Source organism: Lytechinus pictus, chromosome 3 (assembly GCF_037042905.1).
Source record: "Lytechinus pictus isolate F3 Inbred chromosome 3, Lp3.0, whole genome shotgun sequence".
Taxonomy (NCBI): Eukaryota; Metazoa; Echinodermata; class Echinoidea; order Temnopleuroida; family Toxopneustidae; genus Lytechinus; species Lytechinus pictus.
The window spans coordinates 68,130,220-68,151,450 of NC_087247.1; the positions used below are offsets into that span (position 1 = coordinate 68,130,220).

Sequence of the window (21,231 nt, forward strand, 5' to 3'; positions counted from 1 at the left end):
ACAGAGGAAGGGACAGACAGATCTTTTGCACACACAAGTGAAGATACACAAGTAAGATGTATTCAGACTACTAAAATGAGAACATTAAAAAAAAGATCCCACAGTTTGATGTTATTTACAAGATTTTATTATCTGTTTGCATTTCATACATATACCTTTACAAAGTATACATAATACAGTATACACATGAAACCAATACAAAAAATATGCAACAGTTGCTGCAGAATTACTCTTACAAATATTTGAGCTTCATTATCAATGACAAGGTATAAGCAATGTGTCTCGCCCTCTGTGAAAATGACCAGAAACATCGTGATTTGCAAGGGCACGCAACAGAATTGTATCAAAAGTTCATTGTGAAATAACTTGGATGGAATAACATGTGACCTCTGAACACAATGCAGGTTTCATAAGTACGGCTACAACCCAAGTTTGATTTGAAATTGACTTATGGATACGGAGTTATGTGTCATAAGAGAGTCTTGCATGTAAACTTTACAATGACCTTTGACCTTACCATGTGACCTCTGACTGCAGCATAACATGCAGGTCCCCTCAATACATCAACAACCCAAGTTAGGGTGAAAAGTGACTTTTGGTTGCGAGTTGTAGGTCATAAGAGTCTTGCATGTAAACTTTATTGTTACCTGAAAATGACCTTACCATGTGACCTCCGACTGCGGCATAACATGCAGGTCCCCTAAGTACATCTTCCATCTAAGTTTGGTTGAAAAGTGACTTACGGTTGCAGAGTTATGTGTCATAAGAGTATTGCATGTAAACTTTAACATTGATCCGAAAATGACCTTTGACCTTAACATGTGACCTTGGACTGCAGTATAACACGCAGGCCCCCTAAGTACCTCTACAATCCAAGTTTGGTTGAAAAGTGACTTACGGTGGCAGAGTTATGTGTCATAATGTTTGTGACGGATGGACAGACGACATTTGGATCCCTAAGTCTCGCCTTCACCTCTGGTGGGCGAGACAAATAGGATATTTATAACTGAACTAAACTTCTAAACTATAAGATGTAATAAGCAACAGCTTCGAAGTGCTTTGTATCATCAGATAAAAATGCATGTATGGTGATGAAATTGGATGTTTTCATTCTTTTTAACTTTAAAATAGATCTGTAAACATGTCCTAAAAATTATCATTATATTTCCTGCAATAGTTTTCATATTCAACTGTTCTCTGCAATTATTACATCATAAAGAATGTGATATATATCTATCATTTGCTGCACATGTTGAAAGTTAGTGTTTCTTTTACCATTCATACTTGAGCAATAAAACATGTCTGAAAAATAAACAGTTCCTTTTCTAGAATAGTTAAATTACAAACTACATTTGCTATTCAAATACAGTATAGAAACAGTCTCTGAAGACAAACCCTGACAAACTGACCATTTCTCTGCATATCAAGCATATAAAAATAGAAGACAACAACTGATATTAGTCATGTTTGTTAACTCATTAAAGATAATGCTTCCTTTTAAAAATCAGAATATCTGCTGAAATAAGAAGTATTCACTGCAATTAGAAGGAAGTACATGTATATCACAATAAAAAGTCTATTTAATTAATAAGATCAATGAAAGTAACAAATAAGAATAATTTTGCAAAATAAAATAATTGTCAGTTTCTTTGTAATAAATGCATAATGGATAGAGGAGGTACGCTTGATACATTCATTAACAATTTCTTTAAGACACAATTTTGTGGAAAATAAGATCATGCCTATTAAATTTAACTTTTCTTAAATTCAAAGCTTTTTTGTACTCCCAGTCGATTATCAATATCTATAAATGTGTTTTCACAGGTACATTGACATTTGATAATACAAGTTTCAAAACATGGTAAAATCCTGCATTCTAATTTTGGATGCCTTTAAACTTCATCTGGGGTTTGATAATGGTATTTTACAAAACACATAGCTGGTGTTCTGAGTTATAGCTCTCTTGGATTTTGTTTTTAACAACATCCCCTGCGCTGAATACACTTAGGCAGAGTTGACTTTACCATTCAAATTATGTCAAATAGTGCTACATGTAAAAGCAAGAGAATGTATACACGGTACAAGAATGCAATACATCCAACATCCTCATCATTTTTTCACAATCAACACATCTTTTTTTTCTCAATGTGATAATGATGATACCTACCTTTAATATGTTTGACGTATTGACGGGTTGAGTTAGGATGAGAACATTTGATTCCAACTGGAGAATAAAAATCAAACAAAAAAATTCAAAGCATACCTGACATCTATTATGTCATGTACATTGCTGTAAAAATCATGGCAAGAACCAAATTTACTCTCAACTTTTATTAACAATATAGTCTATTTAGTTTTGTGATGTTAGCTAGCTTTGTTTTGTCTAGACCACCTGCATGTGAGCAGGGCCAAGTTTACAAAATCATTGTGAAGCGTTACACTTTGTGATTTAACAGAATTATGCTCTTTGCTTTTAATAATTCTTTTGTTGATCTATGATTCCAAGCTTTAATTGGTTTAGGATATACACATTATTCCAAAAAGCTAAAAATTCAATGAAGTTTTGAGTGATATACAATCTTGTTACATATTATCTTGCCACAATTCCAAAGCAATATACAATCTTACCTTGCCCTACATTTTTATGATCTTCAGTGAAAAAGATACTTTTATTTAAACCCCCCACTCACAAATGCTGGGGCATAACTGAATTGTTTTTTATCATTCCTGCCCAAATAAATAAAAGAACTGAATATTGACAACCAAAACAACCAATTTTAGATCAAAATAGAGATAAAGATATATTATACAAATGCTAGTTATAGTCCTACAAGGAATATTAAACAAATAGAGACATAAAAAATATTTTAAAATTGAAGAATAAAAGATTCACTGTGCATATCTTATAGCTTTCATCAATAAAGGTGTAATAGAAATGAAATATGGTAGGTTTTACTGGAGTACTCAATCATGATATCAGGCTCTCCCCTCAAAAACTGGTGTAACTTTCATTTTTCAAAAGTATATGCAAATACAAAATCTTCAGAACCATGCACCTGGGCATTATTAAAATTGTCTCAAGAGATGTACCAGACTCAAAAGAAATGAGTAATGAAACATTGTGGCAAGAGCTTTTCACCCAACAAAAAATGTCCAGGCGAATCAACCATACCCTTTTTTTTTTAATGGGTAACTGCAGGAAGAAAGCAAGGTTATAACCTACAAGACACTTCAGAGGTCTTGTTTCAATTGATTGGTTTCATTCACGATTTGCTTTCAAAAGAGCAAAAATAACCATTTGGGTGGTCAATCCAGGCCCCAAGTCAAGATAAAACTTCTTTGGAATGCTGGGATTCATCAATCACCTCCCAATATTCATTAACAAAATATTACCTAGCAAAAAAATTATTGTATATTCAGTTTATACATATTTTTTTTACTTTTGCAAAGTTAATTTCAATTAACACTTTTCACTGCAGAATTTACCAATCTGTATAGGGTAAATGAGTTTGCAATCACAGACGCTCAAGATAACTGGACAGAATTATTGAAGCTATACTGAACTTAGTATGCAAGATCAAAATACTATACCCCTTGATATCAAATGAAGATATTCATACTATACAACAGCATCTCCATTGACAGAGTAATAAAAATGTTCAAACACTGAAATAGATAACATACTTAGATGTGACTTAAAAGACTCGTTACCAGAACAGTGTTGATATTATCCTGTGGCCAGTCTCAACTGCTGTATCTCCATTAGCTTGAGAGATAGAAACAGAAAGAGCAATAAAGCATGAAAGTACCTTTGCTTTTCATGACAATTAGACACAATCTCAAAATGGGATCACATCATCTTCAATGAATAACTCTCATTCTTTCACAAAAGAAACCAAAATACTTTTATACCTAGATGCTTGGAAAGAATTTGACTTGAGTTCAATATAAGAAGCTTTATCAATTATGATTAATGCTGAAAAGTATTTATAATTGTATCCTGTACAGGATTCACCGAGAACAAACACACTTTGGTTGCATTAGGCCTTGATGGCATGAAAGTTTATGAGGTTTTGGTAGGTTTTCACCAAAAAAGTCATTCAGCCTTGCTATAAATTACAGAGACTGATAAAGTTCATGTGATCTGACATTTTGAAAAAGTGTACTCCTTAGCCAATTCTAAAGTCTATCCTTTTGATTTTTATAAACTTTTGGTGTATTTTGTAAAACCGATTTCAAAGATATGTGTATATTCACCTAAGATCACAATAACCTTGGGGGAATGAAACTAAGCAATAATAGTGTCAACAAATACTTTTTAAGTTTCAATAAAAGAAATAACTTTTAAAATTAATTTGCTGCTATCCTGTCTGAGCCTAATTAGAGTGATACAACCCCACCCCCCCAAAAAAAAAACGGCCCACCTTGAGAAACAGATCTAGAACATCAGAAGATGGGAGGCAAGACAAAAAAGCAATCGCTTTAGATCAAGCCCAAATAACACAAATTTGTATCAATCACAAGCAATCAATTGTACAAATCAACTTTAATATCACATTCTAAGTTCTGTGTTACAGGGACCATGTTGTAAAAAAAGAGTTGCAAACAAACGCAAATCATAAAATCAAACACAACTTGATTTTCAACCAATCAAACATGTGTATGAATGCAACTCTTACTAAAAAAGGGCCTCAGACCTCTTTTGGCCATGACACTGTGCATGTTATGTGAAAAATGTCAAGTTGCTTTTTGGTTTATTGGGAGATTCTTCAAAAATGTCCTAAATGAAACATGCTTTAAGAAAAAAATAAAAACTTTTAAAATAATATTCACTTCTGAAAAAGACAAAGATACCGACATTTTGCTTTGATGATTGATTTGTACAAACTGTTTATCCATCATGAATCTGTAGATTCCAGAACACTTTGACTGTGAACAAGGTCCCAATACTGCTCCACATTATGCTTCTTAAATTGTTCTCTAGCCATAGCTTCTGTTGGACACATCTTGAAATGAAGCTCACTGAAGTTACGTTGTTTGATCATTCCAGTCCACATCAGCTGACAATGATTGGATTTATCTGATTCATCTCCGGAGTCATAATCTGAAATTAAAACATCAATTTCCATGTATTCTACATTATCAAAACACTAGTTAACACCATTAAAACTTACTCAGAAACTATACTAATTTTGAACCAGATTGAATAGTGATGAAAAATTGAATAACATTTCATGAATTGAATTTTACATTCATAACTGCTGATATTTGTCTTTAAGTATATGGAAAAATTACATGATAAAATCTCCTGAGACAAGGAAAAGAATAGTAATAGCCATTCTTTTTCAAATCAGAATGGACTAATTAGATACTGAATTGTCCTTAGATTTAATTTTATTGCTAAAAACATACTCTTCAAAACATAGAGAATTGGCCTCCACTAGCAGTACACAAATTAATACAATGTAGTTCAAGAATGAACATTGTAGTTAGAAGATTGTGACAAATGGTAACAACATCTCTCCCATTCATCATCTTTTACTAGGAATAAATATTTTTCTCCCTTATATGTTTTCCCTCAGAGTGGTAAACAAAACATGACAAATAATATATTGCTATATTTCCTCATAAGGGCGATTCCATGCTAGAAAAATCAGCCATTTTCACAACATTTTTCAACCTGCTGTCCAAACGAACAAAGAGCTTCAATTTGCTTTGTGGTAATATTAAAGTACTACTGGGTAGACATGCAAAAACTGACAACCAACAAGATTATGTTGTCCATTGGTGAATTAGAGCTAAGAATGTTGCGTGTCGTACGGGACATTTCTACATCCCGTGCGACACAACATTTTCACCTATAATTTACCCATAATCAAGTTTTTTGTGTTGGTTATTAGTTTTTCACATGACTACCCACTATAGCTTTAGCATTGACAAAAAATAATATGTTATTGCTCAAGCATTCGGCTAGGAAACTAGAAATTGTTGTCAAAATGTCCCGTACGACATGTATGGAATCGCCCATAAAATGAAAGCATAATTTGGATTGTCAATGATTTGTGCATTGGAGGTTAACCCTAAAAGAGCCGGGTTATTTGGACCAGTCTCCCGAGATCTCTGCCTTTGATCGACAGTGGTAGTGTGCGATAAAATCTACAAGGCTGTACAGTTGATTTTTGTGAAATAATTTTTACCCTATCTCAACTGGGCTTTTTCAGACCAAAATATACGATCTCCGCGAAAATGTGCACGTGAGTAGAGCCAGATGTGAACTACAAGACTGTATAATAACATTTTCAAAAACTTAATTGCTTATATTTTTCATTAATCAATTATGCAAATCAGTGTATGGAATTTGCCATAATTTTGTTTTTTTATATATGTTTTTGCCTTTAACTCAATTTATATAGCTAGTAGAAAGCTAATTTTTGGTGAACATAGATTCTTACATTTCTAAGAAAAAATCTTTAAAAAAATTGCCGAAAAAATAATCAATTTCCTATGTATCTTATTGTTTTTTTAATTCTAATGTATTTCTTAGTTTTTTCAACCTTTTTTTTTTTTCGATGAACTTTGTTGGGGACCCTTTTGCATAAATAACATAAAAATAAATCCATCTAAACCAACAAAAGTAAAAATAATCATACATTTATGATTTTTGGTTGAAAAATGCAATTTGCATTGACTTTGTACACGCAATCACGTTTTTGAGCAAGTTTGGGACCGACATGCGCTTAAAAAATATTGCGTAATTTCGGAACTGCTACCCGGGCGTCGCAAATTTGGTCTTAAAAGATGCCCAAGACTTGAAAGTAAAAAGTCAGCGAGCGGCGTGGTAACAAAATTTTGCGCGGCAGCGAAGCGGCAAAATTTGTAGAGGGGGGGGGGTCAAATTGCCCCCCCCCCATTTAACAAGGGTTAATGAATTAATTATGCTAATTTATGCATGAAATAAAACATTTGTTCTAATCAACTATCATACAGCCCCAAAACTGCTAATTTTTCATTCAGACTCTTTGTAGGATCCCGATCAATTGTACTTATCTTTTCTTATGTATTTCTATGTTTTTTTACTTTTTGTTTTTGTTTTTTCGATGAAAATTGTTGCAGACTTATTTCTGATCATAAACAGACAAAATTAATTAAGTTTAATCAGTAAAATGATACATTTATGAATTTTGGCTGAATACACAATTTGCATTGGATTTGTACATGAATTCACGTTTTTGAGCAGTTTTGTGTCTGACATGCACTTAAATATGATGCGTAATTTCATAACCGCGTACCCGGGCTTTGCAATTTTGGTCTCCAAAGTTGTGCGAGATTTGAAAGTAAAAGGTCAGCGAGCGGCGCGGTTGAAAAATTTCGTGCGGCGGATTAATTGTGGAAAATGTAGGGTTAATGGAAGTTTAAATAGTCCCTACCCTACATCACAATGAAAACAGAAATTTGAAATCCCAGTGGGTAAAGTTACAACTTTCAACAACTTTTAAAATCAACTTCCTTTAATATTTTTCGTCTGATTTTATTTTTCAGCTTTCATCTACATGCCCCTCTGATTTTTTTTTTTTAATTTCCATTTATTTTAGACTTCCATGTACTCCTTTCTTTACAGTATTATTAACTTTCAAAATATGTCCCATGCCCACATAAATCATCTGAATAATTGAAAAAAAATACTCAGAGCTCAATATTTTTTACTTCAATGAGTAAAGGAAGATATTTTCAATTGTTTATAAAGCAATGGTCAAGAGGTAAACCCTGGAACATGCTTCTGAAACTTACCATTCTGTTTGCTCCTTTTATCCTCACCCCATTTGATCCTATGTAACATCAATTGCTGGAATTTTTTCTGTTGCTTTGGTCCTGAATAAATAAAAAATAATAAGAATTTAACAAGTGGAGCACCTCTGGAAGTCTTGCCCGCATTACGCGATCAATATAGCAGCAGTGCTGACTTTGACAACTACTAGTACTATAAAATAATTATTCACAAAAAACACTATTCATATAATGATATACTACTACATTCATTGACCCAAAATGATATTTGACCTTGATCATGTGACCTAAGTTATGATGGTAATTCAACAAATACCATACCCCCAACTTGGCCATTTTCAAATGAAACCAATCCTCTAAATCAAGTTCAACACCTTTAACAATTACCTGTGGGCAATATAAGAATAATTTTGATCTTTAATTTTTATTAGCCAACAAGCCCTCCTTTACCATTCAAATACTATTAACCCTATCTAGGCCGGGGTATTTTGGGAGTTCATATGGCCGGGGGGGGGGGCCTCCCAGGCCCCCCCTTAAGAACTCGGCCGTCGTCGACCGCGTGATCACGCCGAAAATTGGCACGCAGGTTATCTGGGATTTAATCTACAAAATTGTATATTTCATGCGAATCGTTATTAAGCAATTATGCTAATTTATGCGTAATTAGTATACGTATACATGAAAAAAATTGTGATATCAGATCAATTTCATATGTATTATATTGTTTTTTGCAATTTCTTATGTATTTCCTTGTTTTTTGGACCCTTTGTTTTTCATTGTTCTTTCAATGAAATTCGTTGGGGACTCTTCTAAGATCATTAACAGCATAAAATACATACATTTAGACCAGCAAAACTAAAAATAATCATACATTTATGATTTTTGGTTGAAAACACAATTTACATTGACTTTGTACACGAAATCACGTTTTTGAGCAATTTTTGGTCTGACATGCACTTACATAACGTTGCGTAATTTCGGAACCGCGTACCCGGGTGACGCAAAATTGGTCTCAAAAGTTACGCAAGACTTGAAAGTAAAAAGTCAGAGAGCTGCGCGGTCAAACAAATTTTTGCGCGGCGAAAATATCGCGCGACTCGTTGAGGGGGGGTCTCGGAGGCCCCCCCCGGCCTAGATAGGGTTAAAGGTCAAGTCCACCCCAGAAAAATGTTGATTTGAATAAATGGAGAAAAATCAAACTAGCATAATGCTTGATCATGTGACCTAAGACTTGTCAGTGATACCTGATGGTTTATGAACTAGATCCATAAACTTTCAAAGTTATGATGGTAATTCAACAAATACCATACCCCCAACTTGGCCAAAGTTCATTGACCCTAAATGACCTTTGATCTTAATCAAGTGACCTTAAACTCAGGCAAGATATTAAGTAATACTTCATTACCCTTATATCAAAGTTTCATGAACTAGGTTCATATACTTTCTAAGTTATGACATTTCAAAAACTTAACCTGATTTTTTATGTTGATTCCCCCAACATGGTCTAAGTTCATTGACCCTAAATGACCTTTGACCTTGAGCATGTGACCTGAAACTCAGGCAGGATATTTAGTAATACCTGATTAATCTTATGTCCAAGTTTCATGAACTAGGTTCATATACTGAAAAACTTAACCAACCATTAGTTAAGATTTCAATGTTGACGCCGCCGCCGTCAGGAGGTTTCAGTGGAAGTCTCGCTCTGCTATGCAGGCGAGACAAAAATTCAGTTCTTTTTTAAAACATGACATCAGAAGCATGTTTTAGAAAGAGAGATGCATTTTAATGCAACTTTAACAAATGAAATGCAAGTCACAAATTTAACTTGTATTTGATTGTTTTGTAATGGGTCTTAAAAGTAATTGTTTGGGCTTGAATAGAAGCACCAAAACATTTTCAAATGAAACCAATCCTCTAAATCAAGTTCAACACCTTTGACAAGTACCTGTGGGCAATATAAGAATAAGTTTGATCTTAAATTTTTATTAGCCAACAAGCCCTCCTTTACCATTCAAATACTGTTAAAGGTCAAGTCTGTTATGATCTATCTGCATAGATCTGTTATGACTTCTTTGCAAGAAATTAGTGACTTACCCCCTTCTACCACTACACAGTTCATATCTTTATGCACCACTGCTATCCCTGTCATCTGAAGCTGCTGGGCATTAGCTTCAACCTTGAAACGTTTAGCTGGATTATTCAAGTTCAACACCCGATACACATTGACATTGACACCTGATGAAATGTCTTCTCTTATCTTGCGTTCCTTCTTCTCTTTCCGTTGTTCTGCAGTGAGCTTCCTTGCTGCATTGGTTTCCTCATGTGTCCTAGCAAAGAGAATGTGAATGTGGGTTAATAAAAGATAGCTCCTATCATATTAATTAAAGAGTATTGCAAGATGATATCAAACAAAGATCTTGTTACATTATCCAATCTTTGTATTTCAAGATGGATATTTCATTTCCTGCATTAAATGATTTCATATAGGTGATTGCTTCACTAGGATTATCAATTTTAGTAGTGTATTAGTAGCTTAATTTAGCTGATTGCTTTAAGCTTGAAAGAAGTAAACAGAGAACTGATAACTTTAAGATCTCTCTGAGGGCCATTGTAATAGGGATTCATGTAAACTCTACCAATTCAGCTATTATACCTTCTATAATAGCCATATTATATTGGATGGCTCAGAATGATTAGACAGGATGATTTTGGCCCTAACAAGTAGAATAACAAGTAGAATATTTCTGGTATCCCATAAAGAAAATCCATTTAATATCATTATCATATTTTGTAATGGTCATTAAAATTCATTAGACCATGCAATACAGCATGATATTGTGCAGCTAGGTTTGTACATAAGACTATGGGGAACTCATCAGCTTTTGGCACATTTGCAATACGCTCTGATAATGCACAGGCAAATAATTGGTGATATACCTTTGTCTCTTCTCCATCTGAGCTCTGACATGTGCTTCTACTTTAGTAGGATCCTGTACAGCTTCTGTACCCAAAACTCTCATTAGGTTTGCCATCCGTACTATGCGTAGTTTAAAGAGTGAATATTACAAAAATAATTATTACAAAAGAATGAGAGGACTGAATGAATTCATAGTAAATAGAACATAGTTACGGGTAGTTTTACAATCAGGGTAACCCAACTGTCTCATTTGATAAAAAAGGTGCTTTGCTTCATTTTTGTGTCTGTGTTGTAAACAAGTGAAATGATACTTCTTCAAAATTTGAGTCATAATGTGGACCACTTTAGACAGTTTTCATAGGGGTTTCAATCTTGTCATTACATGTGCTGTCAATTGCTTGATTTCCCAGATATGACACTTTTGGACAGAAATGGATTTAACAAAATGGAATGTGTACTTTCTGAGAAATAAGTGGATGCTGGCAAAGTGAACATTCTGAGTTGTTGCATAAATACCAGTGTTCTTATAGACAAAAAAATATTTATCATGTAATGTTTAACTACGAGTAAAAACATATTTGGAGATAATTGTTAGTACAGAAAACTACACAACATCAGCCAGGGCTAGGCCGGGTACCAGCAGAATAAGGTGCAGCTAGCATGGCTCGGCTCGAATCATGAGAATAGAAGATCATTTATTTCAAATGTCACATATTTCTTGATTTTGCCGATAAGCTTTATATTTGCAAATAATTTAGGGTGAGGGTCACAACCGTCCCAAAGAATTCAGGGCTCAAAGGATTAAAGTTGTTAAAAAAAAGAGTGATAATATTGAGTTTTACCTTTTGGTTCTGGTGGTGGTTCAAGTCCCATTCTGATCTTTTCTTGCATTTCTTTTAATCCTTCTCTCCTCCTCTGTCTCCTTAGCTTCTTCATCTCTTTCTTTGTCAGATAAATAGGAAGCTCAACATCTTTCTTCTCAGCTGCATATCATGAATACAAACAGAATTTAATGTCAATAAGTCATGTTTTCTATACTTTAAGACTTACTTTTTACCTTTCTGTATTTAGATGATATCATTTCCTTCATAAATAAACATACAGATCTGATTTTTTTCATTTTTAAATAATATCTCTTCAAATTAGACTAAGTGATTGTTGAATATATCAGCAATGAGTGTGAAATCATAAGTGATACTTACCTGGTGGTTCAATCTGGATAGGATGTTCTACCAAATTAGTAATGCCTACAAACTTTCCACTCCCATGAGATGTGTCTCTAATCACATCTGAATATGACTCTGTGGGGAGGATGAAACTATCCCACCATTCAACACTTGGTACTTCATTCTCTCTCTAAATGAGGAAAAACATAAACAAAGACAATAAGATAATCATTGTAAGTTAGTAATACAGCATGCTTAGCATTGAAAAAAAAATGATTTGCACTACAAACCTCCTATATATCAACAAAAATAAGCTTCTATGGCCATTCCACAAAGCTGAAGCTACCCCTGAGTGCACTTACAGAGGAATTTAAGGTAAAAAAAAGGCTCACATGTACTCAACCTTCAGGGACTCCAGTGACCAGTTTGTTAAAGGGGTGGTCCAGGCTGAAAATATTTATATCTTAATACATGGAGTAGAATTCACTGAGCAAAATGCCGAAAATTTCATCAAAATCGGATTACAAATAATAAAGTTATTGAAGTTTAAAGTTTAGAAATATTTTGTGAAAACAGTCGTCATGAATATTCATTAGGTGGGCTGATGATGTCACATCCCCACTTTCCGTTTTCTTATGTTATTACACAAAATCATAATTTTTTCATTATTTCATACTTGTGTGAATAATATGTCTCCCTTATAATGAAATAAGTTGCAGCAATAAATATCTAATGCACTAAATCAGTTGTCAACCAAATGTTTTAGTTCTTGGAGGAAAAAATTTAAATAAACCTTATTTCATATAATAAAATACAAAAGAACAAGTGGAGATGTGACATCATCAGTCCACCTAATGAATATTCATGACGACTGTTATCACAAAATATTGCTAAACTTTAAAATTCAATAACTTTGTTATTTGTTATCCGATTTTGATGAAATTTTCGGCATTTTGCTCAGTGAATTCTACTCTATTTATTAAGCTATAAACACTTTCAGCCCGGACCATCCCTTTAAGGGGACTGTGACAGACATTCGCAAAGGACACAAATGAAATACCAAGCAAGAGGTTGAGGAAATGGAATCTCGGCGAGGCACAAGGATATGGTTGGGCCTGCGCAAACCAATAGAGCAGGGCTAGGCATGAATCCAACCCAGTACTTCTTTAAGGCAAGCACGAAAATGAAGCGGAAGATGGTTTCTGACGAAATTTGTCACAAAGAAGAGGAACGACATATAGCTTTAGCAGTTGGCATCATGCAGCAGGGTGCTTGGTGTCGATGGGAGTGTGTAGAACCAAGGTCCCTATCCTAGAGAGACATATGGAAAATGGAAACGGGCACACTTAAAAACTTGCTACGAGCAACCTGCGATGTTCTTTCTTCTCCTCACAACCTGAAGAAGTGGGCCAGGACTGAGAATGAGAATTGCCATAGATGTGGAAAGAAGGGTTCACTCAGGCACATTCTTTCAAATTGTCGGGTGTCTCTGGTAGAGGGATCACTATTGATAAAGCAATCCAGACAAAACCACTAAATGCTCCAGCGATGATTTCATTTGTGAAGGCTGGAACAAGTACTGGAGCCATCAAGGAAAGCTAGACTACACACAAGTAGGCTCCTTTGTCTAGCAAGAGACTGGCAGTTGGTCTCAGACTTGGATGAGCAAATGACCTTTCCAACTGAGATTGCAACTACCAACATGCAACCAGATATGGTAGACTGGTCGAAGGAGTCCAAGTCGGTCATCCTCTGTAAAACTGACTGTGCCATGGGAGGAGAACACTGAGACATCCCATGAGTACCAGACATCAAAATATGCTGAACTTATCTCAGAATGTAAGGGAAAGGATGGAAGGTAGACTACTACCCAGTGGAGATCGGCTGCAGAGGATATGCGACAAAATCTCTCCATTTCTTCCTCTCAAGAATGGGAATAACCAACAGAAGGAAGCTGGTTTTGGACTTATTGGAGATTGCTACAAGGTCCTCAGCCTGGATTTGGAACAGATATAAAGCCAACTTACCAAACGAGCAGATGGAGGTGGCATCTCGTCTTGATGCTGCTGGCCCACCTCCTGCCACATAGCCATATCAAGGATAATGGGCCAAAAAGGCTGGCAGGAGGAACTCGACTGAGGATCAAGCTGTTCTGAAGGACATTTCTCTGCACAAGGTGCGTTTTGATCATCCCAGAGTAATGGCATTTTGTTACACTGGAACTTCATGTGTTGGATATCTACAAGTACAAGAACTATTGCAGAATTTTATGTGTTCTTACCACTTCTCTCTTTGGTGTAATTAATGCTAGTTTGGTTGCTGATGTAATTCCAGTCTTTTTAGCTGCCTGAGAGATCTCATTCTGAAGCTTCTCTAATTGTGACTGAAAAAGATTCAAATGGGATAAATGATACACAAGAAGCATAAATCAATATTGAACAGGACATATCTAAGAGTGACTTGTAGTGATAATAGTAATAAACTTTAATGATGGGAGGACCTAAAGCTATCCATTTTGTTTACACAATAAAAACTATTTTTTACTGTATGAACAAATTGTCTTAAGTACTATAATTTGTTTATGATATTCTAAACATCATTAACCAAGAAGAAAATATAAAACTCACTTAAACGAAAACCCCACTGTGTTTTTCAAACACCTCTTGATCTCGTTGCCCAATGTGGAAGGGGTTCCTAAAGCTACACACACAGTTTACCATGCAAAGATGTAGTAATCATGTACCTCAATTTCTAAAATGTGTTCATATCATCATAGGAAAATATGAAATTAAAGTGAATATAACTCAAAAATTCGAAACAGTTGTGGATATCCTCTACATTTTTTATTTATTGCAGCCTCCGTAGAATATCTGAACAGGTATTGTTCATCACACTGCAATCACAGTACCACACAGAAGGTGCACATTTTGATGCATTGATGCAATGAGTGGAGCATAGCTTTAGGACCCCTTACCATACAATGACTATTCATATGACATGAAATCTGTTATCACATAAATTAATTCACAAGTGCTTTTATTTTCTTAAACTCTATTGTTGCTCTATTTCAAAATAGTTTCTACCAAATTCAATTCATTTGTTCATATAATTAAATTTGGGGATTTGCTCCTAATACTGATTCTTATTCATACAATGTTTGATATACGGTACCGGTATTATTTGTTACCTTGATGCCAAACGAAACAAACTCACCTTGGCCCTTATCCTCTGTGCAACCTGTTCAAACTTGCCCTTTTCATGAAACTTAAATGTCTTTCTGCTTGCTCTACCAACTGCTGGTGCTACCCTTGGATCAAAGAATTGGTTGGAGTCAGAAGAGAAGTCCTGTGGTTTTTCCTGCTGATTGGCCTTAAATTCTTCTCTCCGTTTGGCTCTGATGTTAGCCTTCACATTGGACAGTATAAATGGGACAAGAAAAGTAATATAATTTTATTTTAAGAATGCACAAAAAACTTCTATTCACATTCACTATTTCACAGTCTAAAACATTTTCATCCTTTAAAACATGCAAGAGTCTATTTGAATGATAATGAAAGGTATAGAGACAGTGAATTTCCATTTTAAAAAATGGTATTTTCCATGTCTGAAAATCTGTAATTCCGTTTCAACTTGATCTAAAAATGGAAATTCAGTTTTGTCACTGAAAATGTATACAGCAAAAACCTAAATTCCATGAATTTTTACATAAAAAGTGTAAGAACAAAATGGAATTTCCTTTTTATTTACCAGTATAATGGAAAATGACTGTCCCTACAGGTATCCAAACTCTAAAGTAATAAATTATTTATCCTTTGTTGAAAGTGGAAAAATACAAAAATCATTTTACTCTTCTTCTGATTATGAGTAATAAAGTCATCATTGCTCTTAACATGATTTTTTTTCCTCCAGAAGAAAATCAGAATAATCAAGCATACATGTAGCTTACATTGTGTTCCCCCCTTTTCAATTACTTTTCTTATTAAACTTTATTCAATTGAATAGACTGAAATATATATAACATATCTTCACATATCTTTAAAACTCTCTGCACGATGTTTCATTTCATTTGACAAGCCTACCACATACATGTACATAAAATAAAAACAACATTACCCTTCTCATCAAGTTGTACATTCTATGTATCAAAGATAAAACGTAAATTGTGGAAGCTTTACCTTAATTGTTGGTCTGTGTTGCGGTAGTATGATAACACGTCCTGATTTATCAATTGTTCTACCTTGATCATCAAGAATCAATGGTGCTGGTCTAAGCACACAAAAAAAGAAAAAAGAATAATTAATATGAATAACCAGAATCTCTTTGAGAGGATCAGAAAATGTTTTATCACTTTGAGCTTATTATCATTCAAGGGGGAGAGGGCATGGCCCTGGGAAGCAGGGTTACTGAAGCACCCCCAACATTTTCCTTGGGGGTGCTGTGTGTATTATTCTCCACAGGCAGCACCCTAAGGTATTCTGAGAGATGTGTAAAAATTGAAAAATGTAACCAAAATTAACTTAATTTTTTGTGACTTCCATTTTGTAGAGAAACTTTTTTTTTTTTACTTTTCAAACTTACATCAGCACCTCCACTTACAAAATCGTTCCCAGGGCCCTGGGAGGAGGGGTAAACAAAGGATTGTTTGAGATATGATTTATTTTTAATCTAAAACAGAAAAATACAGAATCATTCAATATGAGAGAAAGCTATTGATAATTATTGTTTGCTCACTTAGTGAGAACAGCTGGTGGTGGTTTAGTCTGACTGGTATCTTCTTTAGGAGCTGGTACTTTAGGTATTGCAGGTGCTTGTGGTATTCCAGGCATAGGTGGTAGTTTCAAACCACCTAACCCAGCACTCATCATAGTTGCCTGTATGCGTGCTTGTATCTCAGCAGCTTTCTTGGCTTTCTCCAGAGCATCATTTCTCAGAGCCTCGGGCTGACTCTTTGAAAACTGTGTCAGGTAAAATACATTCATTTAATTAGTTCCAAGTACTTTCCTTACTTTAGTAATATAGCAGGACTTAAGTCTAATAATCCCAGGTTATTTTGAGTCCTTATTATGCCCCCTAAGATCTTGGTCTCAAATCATGTGACCATGACAAAAAAATTTGCACAATGGTAAAATATGATGTTATCTTATGTTGCATAGCTAAGCTGGATTTATTGCTAAAAATGTTACAAAATATGTCAAAAAAATTATAACATACACGTTTTAAATGAGGAGTGGTCCCATGGGACCAAAATTGTGTTTTGGGCGGCACTTTCTCAATTTTGTAACGATTTTTCATGAGGTATCATGCTCAGAAGAACAACCTTCTTAATTTAAGCTGATGCCCTTTAGCAAACTGAAACATCACTATTTTATAGCCTACTTCTACTGTAAAAATTCATCAGGGAAAATATTAATTTATTGAACTAATGAAGCAGGCAGATGATCTTTTTTTTAAAATTATTATTATAATCAAACACATAAACAACATATACAAACAATAGGATAAGGAGAGTCACATGGATGCCGGGAAAGGAAAAAGATTAACTAAATAACTATAACCCGAAGGTCTTCCAATCCATGTGACTTTACAAAGATAACATACATGTAATACAAAATAGTAAAATACAACTATACAGTTGTTGAAGATGACAACAAATTATATTAAATTATATTAAATTAGATTAGATTAGAATCAAATAAAGAATAAAAAAGAAGTAGGTTTGCATGGTGGAGTTTATAATGTGGAGAAGGCTTACGGTTCACAATGTTTAATATGAAGAAGGGAGAGGAAATACAGGCAGAAAATTTAAATGGAAAGACGAGAAAGGATGAAAAGAGGAAATTAGAGGTAATCTTTTCTTGAAAGTGAGTAAAGTCCTGAAAAAGGACTGTAAACTAGATGAGATGAGCTGAATATGGCTTGAGTATTGATGGTTTGAGTAGTAGCAGGTTGAAGTGAAGACTCCTGAAGATGGACAGTCAACCTGCCCGAAACGTCGAGTAACCTCTCTTCACTTCAACCTGCTACTACTCAAACCATCGCTACTCAAGCCATATTCAGCTCATCTAATCTGGTTTACAGTCATATTCAGGACTTCATTTGAATAGAATGTTAAAAAATCCCCCAGTAACATACATGTAAAATATGGTAATCACGTAACAAAAATTATAAGGTAAATTTAAGGAATGTATTGTTTCCCACAGCTTATTGTTACCTTGACTCCATTCTCGTCTTCACCGGGAAAGTGAGAGAATTTAGAACGCTTCTTGTGTCCCTCATATCCATCATCATCTTTACTGGTTCTCTTTGAAGCTTTACTTCCACCTTGAAAACCTGCTACATCTGCAAATAGGGTCTCCACAAACCTCTCAGCCGAGTCTTCCAGCAAGGGCTTTAACATATCTTAATAAAAAAAGAAAGGAGATTTTTTTTTCTAATCAGACACGTAATGACCAAAAATTTTACATCTGCAATAGGTTACAGAGATAAAATAGTGAAAAATTTTAAAAGGCATTTCAGAAACATGTAAACTTGTAAAGGCATCCATTACAGTCTCCCTCATCAAATCCTCTGAATTGTGTATAAAATGAATGGTTCAGCAGATATGGGGCTTCAATGTTTTTCAATTTAAAAAATATGAGAGACTTCAGTTTCAGATTTTCAGAAGAAATTAATTTATTTTGTTTGAGCTCTAGACTTCATCTTTGACAAATTTTTTGCCACACTTACATGTACTCTTGAGCTGTTGAGATCATAAGGAATGTCAGATTAGCCATAAAAGCCGCTTGATGATGAAAGACAACATTGCAACAAAAAATGTAAAAAAAGCATTCCCAGATTGTCAGGGAAAATCAAGTTGTGTTTCACATAGATCTTGAAACTCGAATGATGAAAAATAGGAAGACATTTCACAAATATTTTATATAGACTCTAGACTAGAGCTCATAATGTATTAAAAAAATATTAAATGGACGACATTGCTGGGTGCTTCATTGCATGAGGACTAGTATATGCATCACTCAAGGGTTCATTGCATTACATGCCGCCGCGCACAGAAAAATCAAGCCATAGAAGTCGTGTGTTGTGCACGCCAGAAGTGACGTCGCAGCATGCACGACCCACTAACTTTAGAAATCCACTGCCAAACGTGGTTCTTTGTGCAAGGTTAGAATAGTAACTAACCTTGCACTAGTGCGAGTGGATATGCATAGACTCTACAGTAGTACAACTGTTTTGTGATCTTGAAGTGAAACTTCAAGTGAAATCTAAAATCATCACAACGTTCTTATTCTACATTCGGTTTTGATGAAATATTCAGGGTTTTTACTTTTGTAGACATTAGATTTGTCTCTTTTCATTCGAATCCATGTTCTGCTGGATGGGGTTGAATCGTCCATTCAAACGGAAGTTGTTGATCTAACTTTTAGATCTACACATATCCACACAAAGCAATACTGCCAATATACTCTTGAACCCCCCACCCCCAGGCCAGGAGGCTCCTGGAGATTGAAGTCATACCAATGACGTGCTTAATCTCCATGAAGCCAGGGACGGGATGCCATTGCACTACACGCACCAAGTATTTTGCCACCAATAATGCTAAAATATTCCTCACGCTAGACCAGTTGAAGTGGGATCTAGGACTGAGGTAAGATTTATGATATTTATCGGCCGATGCAAGTATTTTACTCGGTGCGTGTAAGTGCAATGGTATCCTAGACCAAAAGCTTCAGTCTCTGTTTTATTGAATGTTCTGCTGAACTTTGTTGGCTCCACTCACCAATTACAGAGACTGAAGTTCTAACTTTATCTGTACAGGGACTCAATGGCCATATGTTTATGTATAAAGTTCGGATAAACCAGGGAAGTGGGAGTTGCGCGACAGCCGAAGTAGGTCACTGTTTTTTTCCTGTTAGGTTTATTTTTTCCATTTTGGTGCATTTAAGGCCAAAATGGAATATTAATCTTTATTTTGGTCCAGTTCTTTTTATATATTTTTATGAAATAAAGACAAAAATCGAAAACCCCCGTTTTATTTTTTTTGGTATTGTTGACCCCCTAATGGCGGCTGCACGATCGCGAGACTTTAAAAAAATCTGAGCTAGAAGGTCACACTTGTCACCTGTGTCTGTGATATGTTACAAAAATGAAGCCCAGAAAAAAAATGCTTCAAAAATTGAAATATAAAGTGACCGAAAACACCATCTTAATTTCATCCCATACACTTATGTGTACTATTTAGGCGTCTATAAGACGCCTATTTACAAAATCGGGGTTTGCCTTGTAGTTCTAGCTTTTCATTCTCAATAATGGTTGTTTTCAGGGTTTATTAGTTCTAATACATGCACTTGTACACATGTATCATCTTGGTTTGAGAATTTTTTAAATCGGCTGCTCACAAAGTTAAACAATACCTTTAAGCACGCCAGTGGTTAGACAGGAATAACCGTCGTTTCTGGGGATTTATTTAACAATTTCTGACATTTTACTATCATCCCCATTCACCGACGGTAGTACGTTAGTGCGAGCCCTCATGTGTAATCCAGAGCTTCCGAGTCTCCCGGATCCTGCGGAAGAATACTGGATTGCCATCCAATCTCCCATTCTCCCGACCCCATGCCAAAATCTCCGGGATAATCAGGATTTTTAGCTGTTAAATTGTAAAATTCATACAAACGACTGTTTTACGAGTCTAGCATTTTCAACTCCCTTACACCCACGTGGATCCTCCTTATCACATTTTCATTTTACCCAGTAAATTTTACCAGTTTTTGTATACTCGTACATTGACTTCCAATGTAAATGAAGATAACTTTACTGAACGACTGGTGAATTAGTCTAACTTGCCATTTTTTTTCTGGTTCTGCAATGTGTGTGATGGAAACACTTCAGCGGCACTCCATGCACATGCCCCCCGATGCGACCCTGCCTGGTCTCCAGCCGGCCGCGCCGCGCCAGGAGGCTATGAGAAGGGAAGTCCACGAGCACTGCGAGGCATTTTTCATACGCTTGTGTGCGCTTTATTCGAGCTGAAACTGTGGATCAACGATGGGATTTACAAGTGGATTACTATTATAACTACACCCCGACTTTCACTTTATTGACAATCCTGAAGAACAGAAGCAAAGTTGAGAATTTTTCGCCTACTTTCACTTGGGTTGATCGGATTCGAACATTTTCTCTTTCGTGAGTGAGCTGGCCTGGCGCTGGCTGGCTGTGCGAAGCACGCCCGTCCCGATTCATCCACACTACAATCGCATCGTCAGTGACCATGGAGATGGAGTCATCCAAGACCAAGAATACAAAATACTTTTCGAAGTATAAAGATAATTTTCAAGTGGAATGGGACTGTGTGACAAGATCAAA

General features: G+C 35.2%; 1 protein-coding gene across 2 annotated transcripts; it reads right to left on the reverse strand.

Moving 5' to 3' along the window:
* Window positions 1–13: 13 nt before the first annotated feature.
* On the reverse strand, window positions 14–18,270 carry LOC129256780 (U4/U6 small nuclear ribonucleoprotein Prp3-like). 2 transcript variants are annotated; one of them, XR_010293154.1, is made up of 12 exons: window positions 18,080–18,270; window positions 16,600–16,823; window positions 16,044–16,134; window positions 15,082–15,273; window positions 14,150–14,251; window positions 11,905–12,058; window positions 11,545–11,685; window positions 10,723–10,822; window positions 9,880–10,112; window positions 7,789–7,869; window positions 3,712–5,104; window positions 14–2,224 (listed from the first exon to the last, which is right to left on the reverse strand). XR_010293154.1 is itself a non-coding variant. In XM_054894943.2 (11 exons), exons 1-11 carry the CDS (start codon window positions 18,263–18,265, stop codon window positions 4,899–4,901), a joined length of 1,710 nt encoding a protein of 569 aa, XP_054750918.1. In that variant the 5' UTR covers window positions 18,266–18,270; the 3' UTR covers window positions 14–4,898. The 2 variants fall into 2 exon arrangements, 1 of the variants encoding a protein (XP_054750918.1); XM_054894943.2 differs by having other exon boundaries at window positions 14–5,104.
* Between the last annotated feature and the right edge of the window lie 2,961 nt (window positions 18,271–21,231).